General features: G+C 39.7%; 1 protein-coding gene across 5 annotated transcripts; it reads right to left on the bottom strand.

Annotated features, from left to right (window-relative positions):
* Positions 1–251: 251 nt before the first annotated feature.
* Positions 252–13,246, bottom strand: RFESD (Rieske Fe-S domain containing). Of its 5 annotated transcripts, XM_066273858.1 has the most exons (6): positions 12,438–13,114; positions 11,743–11,841; positions 10,519–10,690; positions 6,015–6,200; positions 5,884–5,918; positions 252–1,768 (listed from the first exon to the last, which is right to left on the bottom strand). In XM_066273858.1, exons 4-6 carry the CDS (start codon positions 6,187–6,189, stop codon positions 1,505–1,507), a joined length of 474 nt encoding a protein of 157 aa, XP_066129955.1. In that variant the 5' UTR covers positions 6,190–6,200; positions 10,519–10,690; positions 11,743–11,841; positions 12,438–13,114; the 3' UTR covers positions 252–1,504. The 5 variants fall into 5 exon arrangements, with proteins under 5 accessions (XP_066129955.1, XP_066129957.1, XP_066129954.1 ...); XM_066273860.1 differs by lacking the exons at positions 11,743–11,841; positions 12,438–13,114 and adding an exon at positions 13,133–13,204; XM_066273857.1 differs by lacking the exon at positions 11,743–11,841.
* Between the last annotated feature and the right edge of the window lie 1,267 nt (positions 13,247–14,513).

Genomic DNA, 14,513 nt, shown 5'->3' with positions numbered 1-14,513 from the left:
TGCGCTTAGAATTCTGGCAACGTGTTAAGACCTGATTGGTCATTAGAAGACTAGCACCTTATATAAGAGGCTGGGATGTGCCCACCCCAGGGATGCTGTATTTCCTATACCTGGTGAGCAGCTGCTGCCATAAACGGTACTTATGCAAAGCCCAAGTCTGGCTCTTTAGTCGTAGTCTGAGAAATGAGTAGCAAGTAGTGTATTACTTCATGCTACTCATATTCCAACAGAATAGGAAATGAAATAATATGTAGCAGAGATTTAGGATATTTATTCACTTATTATTTTTACAGTAACCAAGGGAAAGAGTCCAGGTGGGTTCCTTAGAATGTTAGGTTTAGAGCCTTGATTCAATCCTATGCCACTAAAAAAATTACTGTGTTTTGAGACTAGGTTCCGATCTTGAAAACCAGTTTTTCTCACTCCGAATTCATATTCTGCTCATCCTAGGTCTCTCTGGCTTCATTTATTCTTATATTGCATTGCTGCCAAGTTTCAGATGACTAGCACTGAGAGCATTACATTACAGTGTGGGCAGAGGGCAACCAGAACAGCGCTAGTAAAAATAACGGCATTGTTATCAACTCAGCAGAAAGGACTCTGAGGAACAACACAACGCCCTGTATTTCTCTCTGTAACATTTACATGAAACATTTAGTTGTACTGACATGCACAAAGTTCTCTAAACAGAAAATGAAACCCTTTATGTGAAAATTTCATATAGACATTCAATGTACTTTGGCTCACTAATAGGAGACTTCATATTGCCCATGGCTGGGCAGCAGCTCTGTGTGTCTTCCTACTTTGAGACTGTCTCGACCAGAGAGAAACAGCCCGTATTTGGTTTTGATGTCTAGGACATTGATAAGTTTCTTGTTTTTAATTTCTGCATGTAAACTTACCTCATTTCTGGAGGCAATTTTAAAGTGTAAAAAGTCTGCTATATATATATTTGGAAAGGCTGAAGTTAAGATTTAAGCATTACAATGTATATAAGTTTTACCTTAAAAAAGTAGTAATAACAATCAAATAAAGGTGGGGAATGTGTGGTGGTATCAATGAAACAAGAATGGAAGAATGCTGAAATTGGTCAAGTTGGTTGATGGGAGTTTATTATACTATTCTATTTACTTTGTATATATTAAACTTTTCCATGATAAAATCTGCTGCATCAAATAGGGATTTCCCCCCTAATGTTTTTCATAGATCTTATTTTATACCTTTTCTTCCATTTTAGTTACTTCAAATTACTTCCATCCTTCTTAAAATGCACATACCAGACCTATAACCTATAGGTTCCAATCAATCCAAAGGAGGCTGAAATATAGTCTGTAGATCCTGGTGATAATCCTCACATCATACTCAGGATGTGTTTTTGATCCTCTCAGATTTATATTACTTTTAAAGATAAGGAATGTGTCTATGTTGAAAATATTAATCACATTTAGTATTAAAGCAAGATTATTTTAAAAACATACACATTTTTCATTGCCATATAATTTTATCAGGAAGGACTCTTAATTACTTTGAATTCTCCAGTGGCATAAAAATCAGAGTCACACTTAAAAGGTTCATTAGAAAGAGTCACATAAATATTCCCGTTGTCCACTGTCACTGTATGAATCCTTTGCTTTATTCCTTTGGAACACCACTTGGGTTTTGCTGATGGATCTTTAGGGTTTATAGACTGATACAGTCCTTCTCCTGTTGCCAAAGTAATTTTGTATTTATGCCAGGGGCAAACTATACACGGCTGTCCATCAAACTCCTGGGGAAGAAAATAATTGGTTTAATAGTCTGACATTTCCAATGTTCATAATATACCTCAGGCTCAGAACTGAATCTGTTGCAGAAGAACCAAGTTAAACAATAAGCTAGCTTTTCTTTTTTCCTCCTGTTTAAAAATTAATCAGCATAAGGCAGAATCTAATCTTAGCAGTCATCAAATTCCTTTTGCTGCTGCTGAAAAACCCAGTGTGTTGGAGCTCTGCTTTTAAAAAAGGGTGAGGTTGGCCTGACCTGTGGTGGCGCAGTGGATAAAGCATCGACCTGGAAATGCTGAGGTCGCTGGTTCGAAACCCTGGGCTTGCCTGGTCAAGGCACATATGGGAGTTGATGCTTCCAGCTCCTCCCCCTGTCTCTCTCTCCTCTCTCTCTCTCTCTCTCTCTCTCTCTAAAATGAATAAAAAAATTAAAAAAAAAAAAAAAAAAGGAAAGGCCATTGAGAGGCCTTGTTAAAAAAAAAAAAAGGGTGAGGAAAAATGACTAAAATATTACTCAAGTATAGTATTTAAATGGTAGAGAAAATGAGTCTTGATGTAGAATATATGTCTGACTACCTGATATTTTTTAATGAACAAGAAAATGTACCCTTTGGTGGGGTAGACTTTATGCTGTGAACTATATTTATAATATAGCTGTAGCTGTATTTATAATACATTTATGTTATGTTTTTATTAAAGACTTGTTTTGAGTATCTTTCTAATTATTTTTCTGGGAGAAAAACCTTCTCTATCAAAATGCTATAAATATTTTCAGAGATTTTTTTCAAAAGATATTTGTTTTCTGCCTATATGCTGCACAGTTTGAGTCTGCCTGTTATCCCTTCTTTTATAACTCATCTGTAGAGTATGAAGGCTTGGCAATAAATAGATGTCATAAATTTATAAAACAGAATATTTACAAATCTGATGAGAAGATTTCTGTATAAAGGACAGGACATGATATTTTTTATTTCCAGATTTAGAGTAATCCATCTAAAACCAGAAGTCAAGTCCATATTGCTCACGGTGGCACTGGCTCCTGAGGGGAAAGGCGTCTGCAGCTGGCCCTGTAAAACAGATCCGGGGCTTTGCCTGCAGGGGGTGCTTTGGTTTCTTCCATGCGCTTAGAATTCTGGCAACGTGTTAAGACCTGATTGGTCATTAGAAGACTAGCACCTTATATAAGAGGCTGGGATGTGCCCACCCCAGGGATGCTGTATTTCCTATACCTGGTGAGCAGCTGCTGCCATAAACGGTACTTATGCAAAGCCTATGCCATGTTACTGCAGCTGTGCTGTTATCTATTAGATGTTGGTGTCACTTCCTTGACAGAAATGAGGCAATGGCTTCAGGTGTTTCTAACGGAATTTTCACTAGCTGCTGGTAAACTTCAGATATAAATCAAGAGAGGTTACTAAAGGCATGAGTGTATATATTAATTAAAAAGTGATTGATTTATGATCCAAAGTAGTCAATTCTCAAAATTTTTAAACTATATTAAAGCAGTGCATCTCAAATTTTAAAGAGTACAGGAATCACCAACATCTTGCTTAAATTCAGATCTTATTTAAGTTCAGTAGGCCTAGGTTAGGTGCAAGATCCCCCATTTCCAAGAGACTCCCAGGTGACACCAGTATTTCTGGTCTGTGGACCACACTCTCAGTAGCAAGGTCTTACAGCTCTCATGGTATGAAACTACAGGAAATTCTTCCATATTTATCATCATCAGGTGGTTACATTTTTTTTTACACACCAGAAGTGCCAGAATACTGACACTGTATCCCCAGAGAACTTATAGCAAACATTCACATTTTCATAATTCATAAATTAATATTCATAATTTAAATCCACATCCTTTAACATGAGGGCAGTTGGGGAACTAGGTAGATATAAAGAGTAGAGAGTAGAACAATAAGTTTAAGGTTTAACTTTGTGCCAGAGAAAGAGAATATCAGTTAAATGAAGTAGAAAAGCAAGAAATAAGGAAGCTAGTTTGGAATGCAAGGAAGTAAGACAGTTTTCCTATTCCTTTCTCAGTTAAGCCTTCAAAGTGTCTTTTCTTTCTCAAAAGAATATATTTTTATTACACTATAAAAGTAATATATACTCAGTGGAAAAAGTTCAAACTATGCATACGTATATAAAGTAAGAAACCGCCTGACCAGGCGGGGGCGCAGTGGATAGAGCGTCCAACTGGGATGCAAAGGACCCAGGTTCGAGACCCCAAGGTAGCCAGCTTGAGCATGGGCTCATCTGGTTTGAGCAAAAGCTCACCAGCTTCAACCCAAGCTCGCTGGCTTGAGCAAGGGGTTACTCAGTTTGCTGAAGACCCATGGTCAAGGCACATATGAGAAAGCAATCAATAAACAACTAAGGTGTTGCAATGTGCAATGAAAAACTAATGATTGATGCTTCTCATCTCTCCGTTCCTGTCTGTCTATCCCTCTCTCTGACTCTCTCTGTCTCTGTAAATAAAATAAAAACATTTAAAAAAAATTTTTATAAAGTAAGAAACCACTATTTTTTATTTAAAAAATGAGATTGCATTAGAGCTATTATTCTTTGACTTTTTTTTTTCACTCAAAAATATTTTGTAGGCTCTGACCAGTTGCTCAGTGGATAAAGCATCAGCTTGGCATATGGATGTCCCAGGTTCAATTCCAGGTCAGGGCACACAGGAGAAGCGAACATCTGCTTTTCCCACTACCCTTCCCCCCCTTCTCTTCCTCTTCCCTTCCCACAACCAGTGGTTCGATGGGTTCGAGCATGACTCCAAGCACTGAGGACAGCTTGGCTGGTTCAAGTGCATCAGCCTGAGGTGCTAAAAATTGCTCGGTACTCAAGCATCGGCCCCAGAAGGGGTTGCTGGGTGGATCCCAGTGGGGTAAATGTGGGAGTCTGCCTCACTATTTCCCCTCCTCTCACCAAAAAAAAAATAAATTTTTTTTTAAAGAAATTGTTGATGCCCTCCCATACCAGCATATATATAGATCTGCCTCACTAATTTAATGGTTGCACAGTATTCCTTAGCATGGCTATTCATAATTTATTTACTGTTTCCTATTGTAAAACATTGAGGTTGCCGTCAAATTTTATTACAATAAAGAAGGCTACAAGGATCCTTTTCTATATAAGTACTTAAACATTTGTGCAATATATCTGTAGGGTAGATATCTCAGATTATAACTGCCAGGTCAGAAGACACATTTATCTGTAAAACGGTTTTCTTTACATCAGTGGTCCCCAACCCCCGGGCCACAGACTGGTACCGCAAAGAAAGAATAAATAACTTACATTATTTCCGTTTTATTTATATTTAAGTCTGAACAATGTTTTATTTTTTAAAAATGACCAGATTCCCTGTGTTATATCCGTCTAAGACTCACTCTTGACACTTGTCTTGTAAGTTTGACAATTATATAATATTTAAAAATACCACAGTTTTTACGCCGGTCACATAATTTTATTTTGTGCATTTATCTGTCCCACCCTAAAGGCTGGTCCGTGAAAATATTTTCTTTTTTTTTTTTTCTTTTCATTTTTTTGAAGCTGGAAACAGGGAGAGACAGTCTGACAGACTCCCGCATGCGCCCGACCGGGATCCACCCGGCACGCCCACCAGGGGCGATGCTCTGATGCTCTGCCCATCCTGGGCGTCGCCATGTTGCGACCAGAGCCACTCTAGCGCCTGAGGCAGAGGCCACAGAGCCATCCCCAGCGCCCGGGCCATTTTTGCTCCAATGGAGCCTTGGCTGCCAGAGGGGAAGAGAGAGACAGAGAGGAAAGCGCGGCGGAGGGGTGGAGAAGCAAATGGGCGCTTCTCCTGTGTGCCCTGGCCGGGAATTGAACCCGGGTCCTCCGCACGCTAGGCCGACGCTCTACCGCTGAGCCAACCAGCCAGGGCTATATTTTCTAACATTAAACTGGTCCGTGGCCCAAAAAAGGTTGAGGACCACTGCTTTACATTGTAGGGCTGTGAATTCTTAGAATAGTAAAAATTACACTAGAAGCATCAAAATACAGTCCAAACCCAAATGTAAATTATTTTTGAATACAGAATGAAATAACAATACAAATAGGAAACATCTGAGTTTTTCAGAATAGATTTAATTTCACATACCTCTATTTCTCCCAAATGTAAAGGGCCTCCTGAGTCTGAAAAGGAATATTACATCTAGTCACTAAAACTGAAAATTTTAGTTTTGTGGGTAGTAGACAAATACAAGATTTACAAATGAAAAAATATCTTACGGTAACAGCGAATATCCATAGCATGATACTCTCCTTTGTGGTAGAAAATGACCACTTCTCTATCATCGATAACAGCTGTTATTCTTCCAGATTTTTTAATGTCATCTACTCTGCCAGCATAGACAGAAGAATAATCCTTCATTTCATGATCTTCTTCAGAGCCATTATGATCCATGCTAGTTGAACCTAAATAAATAAATAAGAAACTTGCAAGTGGCTATAACTTAAAGATAAGTATATTGTAAGAGAAGTCTGATTTTTCTGAGATTGACGGAAGCATTTTTTGTGTAGCTATATAAAATAAAAACATTTCTAAATACTAGATTATAGTTAGTCATAATTTTAAATTAGAGATTGTTAAAGCTTGCAAAATTAGGGAGGACTCTGCACTTTGAGGCTGGACTTGTATTAGATTCATTTCAGTATGTAAGGTGGATATTTCCTATCTCCTAAGACACAGAGACTGAAGTTTCACTATCCTTTTATTCCTGGTCAAACTCACTGCTAAACATTTGATTATTATTCTGCTGCTGAAGGTAGGTTCCTCTTACACTCTGAACAGTCTTGGACTGTAGGTTGAAGTGGCTTACTTTTTTTTCTTTTATTATGCATTGGTTTCAGATGCATAGCTCAGTGGTTAGATAATCATATAATTTACATAGTGTCCTCCTGATATTTTCAGTATCCCTATTGGCACCATACATAGTTTTCACATTACTGACCATATTCCCCATGTTTTACTTATTTCCCAACTATTTGTAACTACCAATGTGTGCTTCTTTGTCTCTTCATTTCCTTTACCCCATGCCTGAACCACCCCTCGTCCCCCTGGCAACCATCGGTTCTCTCCCATAGATGAGTCTTGTTTCAATTTTATTTCTTATTTCTTTAGATTCCACATGTGAGTGAAAGCATATGATACTGTGTTCTCTGACTGACATATCTCTGAGCTTAATACCCTCTAGGTCTATCCACGCTGTCACAAATGGTTAAGATTTCATTCTTTGTTATGGCTAACATTCCATCTTATATGTGAACTACAGCTCTTTTATACACGTGTCTACTGATGGGCACCTGGGTTGTTTCCATATCTTGGCTATTGTAAATAATGCTGTAATGGACATAGGGGTGCATATATTCTTTTGAGTTAGTGTTTTGGGTTTCTTTAGATGAACCCCAGAAGTGGAATCACTGGGTCCGCTCTCTTGGTTCTGCCTGGCTTGGACAGCCAGCTTTTACAGATCAACCAGACTACTATTCTAGCAGAAGTGGATAGGTGTGAATGGACACCTTTCACTTTCTTAAATCAGAAATTGTCATTACTTTCTTCTGCCTCATTTGGGCATTCAAAGGGATGATGTGTCCACTTAATTTATAGCAGTATATAAACTCATGTTTCTAAACCAAGATTTAGTAGAGATTTGCAGGAATTCTAAATATAATTTTTCTCAGCACAGATATTCAGCCTACTTCTTTGAAAGAACCCTTTCAAAGAGACCTTCTATATACTTTAAGAACATAGTCTACAGGCCCTCTGGTAGTTTCTCTAAGTGTTTATTTAACCCTGCATGGCTTCCTGTAAATTTTAAAATGTTAGTAGGAAAAGAGCATTGACTCATTTAGCTATTTTTTTTAAATTGAGGTACCTGTATAATAAACATATAACATTTTATTAGTTTAAGGTACATAACATAATAATTTGATATTTGTATGTATTATGAAATGATCATGCAGTATGTCTAGTTAACATCCATCAGTATACAGTTATAGAATCTTTTCTTATGATGAGATCTTTTAAGATTTACTATCTTCGCCTGACCAGGCAGTGGCACAGTGGATAGAGCGTTGGACTAGGATGTGGAAGGACCCAAGTTCGAGACCCCGAGGTCACCAGCTTGAACGTGGGCTCATCTGGCTTGAGCAAAAGCTCACCAGCTTGGACCCAGGGTCGCTGGCTCCAGCAAGGGGTTACTCAGTCTGCTGAAGGCCCGCAGTCAAGGCACATATGAGAAAGCAATCAATGAACAACTAAGAAGTCGCAATGCGCAATGAAAAACTAATCATTGATACTTCTCTTCTGTCTTCATTCCTGTCTGTCTGTCCCTGTCTATCCCTCTGACTCCCTGTCTCTGTAAAAAAATAAATAAAATAAAATAAAAAGATTTACTATTTTAGCAACTTTCAAATGCTCATTTGAAAAATAAGTTCATAAAACAAATTATTAAGAAGTAAAATCTCTATGTGAATGTGTTAGAAATGAGCTTTAGAAACAATGAACTTATAAACCAGTATTTTGAAGTTTGTTCTGATCCATAAGGAAGATGAATATTAGCTATTACATAAGCCTGAGCTCCAAAACTGAAGTGTATGTGCGTATGGTTTTTTGTTTGTTTTTTGCATTTTTCTGAAGTGAGAAGTGGGGTGGCAGAGAGACAGATTCCCGCATACGCCCAACCAGGATCCACCCCGGCATGCCCACCAGGGGGCGAAGCTCTGCCCATCTGGGGAGTTGCTCCTTTGCAACCAGAGCCATTCTAGCACCTGAGGCGGAGGCCATGGAGCCATCCTCAGTGCCCAGGTCAACTTTGCTCCAATGGAGCCTTGGCTGCAGGAGGGGAAGAGAGAAATAGAGAGAAAAGAGAGGGTGACGGGTAGAGAAGCAGATGGGCACTTCTCCTGTGTGCCCTAGCCGGGTGTTCTCTGGCCAGGAATCAAATCCGGGACTTCCACATGCTGGGCTGACACTACCACTGAGCCAACTGGCCAGGGCCATGTGTGTGTTTTGATGGGAAGAAGTAGGAGCTTTGAATTCAAAGCATTACAGAAGTCAAGTTTAGGAAACTTCAGAAATGTCAACTATGTATGCTGAAGTTAACTTTTTTTGTTTGTTTGTTTTTAAATTAATTTTAATGGGGTGACATTGATAAATCAGGGTACATATGTTCAGAGAAAAAATCTCTAGGTTAATTTGACATTTGATTATGCGAAGTTAACATTGTTAACCTTTTCTCTAACCTAGTTACTTTTTTTTTTTTTTTTGTATTTTTCTGAAGTGAGAAGTGGGGTGGCAGAGAGACAGATTCCCACATGCGCCCAACCCGGATCTACCCAGCATGCCCACCAGGGGGCGATGCTCTGCCCATTGGGGCGTTGCTCTGCTGCAACCAGAGCCATTCTAGCGCCTGAGGCAGAGGCCATAGAGCCATCCCCAGTGCCCGGGCCAACTTTGCTCCAATTAAGCCCTGGCTGCAGGAGGGGAAGAGAGAGACAGAGAGGAAGGAGAGGGGGAGGGGGGAGAAGCAAATGGGCACTTCTCCTGTGTGCCCTGGCCGGGAATCAAACCCGGGACTCCTGCATGCCAGGCTGACGCTCTACCACTGAGCCAACCGGCCAGGGCCCCTAGTTACTTTTTTAAAGGATGATAAAAAACACGTGTATTTTTGAAAAATTATTTCACAATAATAAAAGCAAAAATATGAGGTTTTTTTTAAGCCTTGATTGTTCAAATTATCCACGGCCACAGAAGGCTGTATACTACATCTCTAAACAGTTTCAAAACTACTCAAAAAGTACAAAAATTTCTCAGGTGGTAAAAATCACCTCCCCAGTGTTGGATATGCAGCCCTTTATCACATTTTGTGACAGAACAGACAGAAGAGCGATAATGATAAGAAAGATGAACTAAAGAGAGGGAAATAGGGTGAAGAAAAAGAAAGACATGAAATTGAAACACCTTTAACTGACAAAAGATTAAGATTCAGAATATCGGAACTGCTATAAACCAGAAAGAAAATGCCAAATCGTCATAGAAAAACTGGCAAAAGACATAAACATTTCACAGATGAGGAAATCTGAATGGCCACAAATCACATGTAAAGATGTTCCACCTCATTAGTAGGAAAATATAATATGAAAAGCAAAGTCACATATGGGATACTATTTTCTATACAACAGACTGGCAAAAAATTATACCAAGTATTGGTGAGGATATGGAGCAACTGATAGTGATGATATCAATTAGTGCTATCCACAGTTTGGCGTTACCTAGTAAAGTTGAACATATTCATGACTCAATAATCCCACTTTTGGTATATTCTAGACTCTAGAATCTAGAGAAACATTTACAGGTATACCAGGAGTCATGCACAAGAAAGGTTATAATAGCAAAATAGACAGGAAACAATTCAAAATCAACAATGGAATGGAAAAATTTTATATTCGTTTAGTGGAATATAGCAGCAGTGTGGCTATATCAAGTTGAGTTCATTTCAAAAGTGTTATTTTAAATGAAAAAATTTTTTTAAAGACTTCAGAGTATGCTTCTATTTTTATCAAGTGCAAAAACAGCCAAAACCAAACTATATTATTCGTGGATATATATGTATATAGATTAAATTTATAAAGAAAAGCAAGAGGATAGTAAACAAAATTTCTTAAACATCTCAAAGCATTACATTTAGTATATTTAAAATTATTCTTTTCCCATATTTAAGTTGTATCCTACCTTACAATAGTGATCCAAATGATTCAAAATCCAAAAGGGGATAAACAGAGAATGTGCCTGTGCGTAGATCGTGAATGGACTATTTAAGAATTTCATACAGCTTATTTCAAAATTTGCTATTAGTGAAGAAATAAACAAATAGTTCTTCTACTTTTCTTTCTCTGGGGAAAAACTAGAAAAGAAATACTAGTATCAAGCAAGTAACAAAATACATGAGATGTGGAGTAGCACCTAAAGTTAAATAAGTTCTCTCTGACTCCCAAGTAAATAAGAACCAAATACAATCCTCCTTCAAGTTTTAGTCTCCATGTGCTTTTTGCCTTCAACCAAGAAAAACTGTAGTGAACTTTTGCAGTGGCTGATAAGAAATGAGCAGAAAAAGCTGGCGCTATTGATAAAGGTTTCAGAGAACTATAATTATAGTCTTTCATTTTGCTTTGGAAAGTATTATCTCATCCTTCAAATAATTTTTCCCTCTATGCATCATAAATGGTCCTATTTACACTGCTCACAAAACTTAGGGGATATTTTATAGCTTCACATTCATTTTGAAATATCCCCTAAGTTTTGTGAGCAGTATATTTATGATATCTGGTGACTATAATTAACACCCATGTTATTTGTAATTAAATATTGTGAGTATCCTGATTGGTCCATTCAGAGAACAGTAAGAGTCAATGTGTTCACCTTAATTACTGTTACTTTGATGCACTATTCATATGCTCCCACACATTTCCTCTACTTTAAATCCACTTTAAGATAGCAGAATCTTAACTGAATAAAAAGAAAGCGAAAAATTAAACAGCTTCCCCAGTTTGCTGGCTAGATGAAGAAAACTTCCTTTTGAAAAATTTAGCCATTTAGTTCCACAGTTCACTCTTCAAGCAATATATATATATATATATAGAGAGAGAGAGAGAGAGAGAGAGAGATCTATATATATTTCTCTTGTGCCTAAAATTAGGTTTCTAAAGGTGTTAACACCACATAAAATTAAAAATTAGCTCAATGGATCCTCAGTCTCTATTAGATACCTTTTCAACATAGGTAATTCAATCAGATGAAATTTAAAAAAAAATTACAAACACACAATACGGTGTACAAAAGACTGTGCACCTAAAACCTGTATAATTTTGTTAATGAGCATCACTCCAATAAATTCAATAAAAAAGTAAGTTTCTATAAGACTCTAGAGACATGAGACATGAAATTAAAGGTACTTACTTTTTTACTCCTTTTGAGCACTGGCTAAGGTGCTTTTTACTAAGTCTGGGACTTGGTCTACTTATTATCAGAATGCATAGCTCCAGGGTGTCACCCTTGCTTTTAGGTTCAGAGAAGAAAAATGCATTAGATAGTAGTTTGTACCACCTCTTTGGATGGCAGAACAAGAGATAAAACTAGCTATCTTTCAGTGAGTGCCAATGTTTGGACTCTGCATATATGAGCTCATTGAAACTCACAAACCCTCCAAACAGTATTATATCTATTTTCCATATGAGGAAAATAGAGTAAAAGGCTCTTTTTATCAAAAGCTTAGCCAGACTCAAAGTACTACTCGAGATTCTTCAAGTCCAGATCTTATGAGTCTAAATTTGTGAACACTGGAATATAAATCTTAACATTTCATCTAAGTAGTATCCATGGGCTTATAAAAACACGTGGCCTGCAAGCAAACTATCTTAAAGGAACTAAACCTTTAGCTAAGATCTCTCTTTCTATGGTGTGTGTATCTCACCATATGTATCAGTAAAGATGACGGTCCTGAATTATTTTAAATTTAGGAACGCTAATGTGTAATAGATTTGTGTCAACAAAAGTTTAAAACGTAGTATGTCCCCCAATAATTTAACAGTCACGTAGCCTGGAATCTGCTACTGTCCTCTGGAATATTAGAGGAGTCCACCAGGTGAACTCACCTGGGTTTGAATCCTGCCTCTGTGTGTTCTTGGCAAGTGTCTGTGTCAGCGCTGCAGTGCGCGGCCGGCCACGTGCGGCTCCGGGGAAGAACGGACGCTTCGCTCCAGCCCGGCGTCCTGAGCAGGGCCTGACCGTGGGAAGCGCGCGTCCCGTTCGCTGCCCCCGTTAAGGACCTCCCGGCTCTGACAGCGCGCGGGCACAGGACTTCGAGCTGTCTGACATTTCAGGGAAGACGCCTGCAGTTGCTGGACGGGGCGGGGCTGCCCAGACGGGGGCTGCCCGCCGGCACGCTCAGAAGAGACCGTGCCTAGGACCGCCGGGACGCCGCCGTGCTCCTGCTGAGCGCACACGCGCTCGGGAAAGCTTGTGCAAGACGCCCGCCCGCCCGCCCCAACAGGCGGGTTCGCGGTGAACGAAGCCGGTGGGCCTTGCTGTGACTGGGCGGGAGCCGCCCCGCGGGTTAACGGTTAACCAACACGGGTCCGAGCCCGGGAGGGCAGCGGTGCTCAGGAAAAGCCGGGCGCAGAGGCCAGAAGACTGAGGCCCTCGCCAGCCTAGGCGGCCACGAACGTTGCCGACTCCATCGCCGGAAGTCCGAGCCCGGACGCACCGTCCAGCCGGAAGCAGCGGCCTCGCGAGCCCCGCCCCGCGCCCGGCCGCCCAACCGCAGCCCCGCGGCAAGAACAGAACTCACCTTCAAGTCCATCGCTCCACCGCACCGAGAGCGGCCCGCCGGCCCCGCGAGATGCTACTGCGTGAGCGAGCCTGGGCTGCGGCCGCGGCGCCGAGCCTCCGCGGGGCGGGCGGAGCCGCCCACGTGACCCCAGGGCTCCCCTTGCGGGAACCCACTTGAAAGCGACCGCAGACCGACCGCACGCTCTTCCAGGACCCAAGCGGCAGTTTTATTAAATCCTGTATTTGACAGGCGTAGGTGGCTTCCATTTATTTTGAAATTTTTGTTGATCTCACCGCATTTATCCAAATTGTAAATGCACCCTGCGATCTCACTTCTAGCAGTTCACCGTATAAAAACATTTGGAAACGTTAGTCACAATGCATGTAATCCATGTATAAAAATGTTTTATTTCAAGGAAGAGTGAAAATAGCTAACGTGATCAACAGGGGAATGGTTAAATGAGATACAGTGTAGACTTGTGAATTACTTGTAGCTGTAGAATACTTTGTCTTCTTTAGGGAAAAAACATTTCTCAAGATACAAATATATAGGTATGTACACAAGCTTTATCTTTTAAAAATCTTAGTGGTTGCTTGGAGTGATTTTTTTTCACTTTTATATTTTGAACTTTGCAACTTTGTTTTTTCTTTATAATTTTCTTGAAAGAAAAAAAAAAGCACCCATGTATTTGTGTTCAAAACTGGAAGCTAGATGAGTCTGACAGATTTACTTTTTTAAAGTTTCCTTTACTATCTTCTAATTCAGTCATTCTTCACTCTGGTTATGGAGTCACCTGGGGTTACTAAAAAGTTCTGATAACCAGGCCTGACCTGTGGGGGCGCAGTGGATAAAGCCTCGACCTGGAATTCTGGGGTGGCGGGTTTGAAACACTGGGCTTGCCTGGTAAAGGCACATATGGGAATTGATGCTACCTGCTCCTCCCCCCTTCTCTCTCCCTTTCTCACTCTCTCTAAAAGTAAATAAAATCTAAAAAATAATAAACACACTACAAAAAAAAAAAAAAGTCATGATACCCAGAACTGTGAAGTAAAAGTACCGAGAGGGAAAAGTGAGAAATATATTTTTTCTAACTTCTCAAGTGATTCCAGTGTGACCTCACTGGAGTCAGAAACCACGATCTATGTTTAATATCCTGACATACTGATCTCAGATCCTTAAGTTGCTCATCGGGCCCGGAACTGCTGAAACCTAAAAGCCTTGTCCATTTATCCCAGTATGCCTTTATGTAAATGATATTTTTTTCTGTGAGCCAAAACATGTAAAAGATTGAGAAGCCAAGAATAATGGATTTGCCTGCAATGCCATTTTCTTCTCATTTCTGTTCTGCTTAGTATAGGTTAGGGTGATAGTCATTTTTTATGGGGTAATTTTCCTTTGA

Source organism: Saccopteryx bilineata, chromosome 4 (assembly GCF_036850765.1).
Source record: "Saccopteryx bilineata isolate mSacBil1 chromosome 4, mSacBil1_pri_phased_curated, whole genome shotgun sequence".
Taxonomy (NCBI): Eukaryota; Metazoa; Chordata; class Mammalia; order Chiroptera; family Emballonuridae; genus Saccopteryx; species Saccopteryx bilineata.
This window is presented reverse-complemented; position numbering and strand designations above follow the sequence as displayed.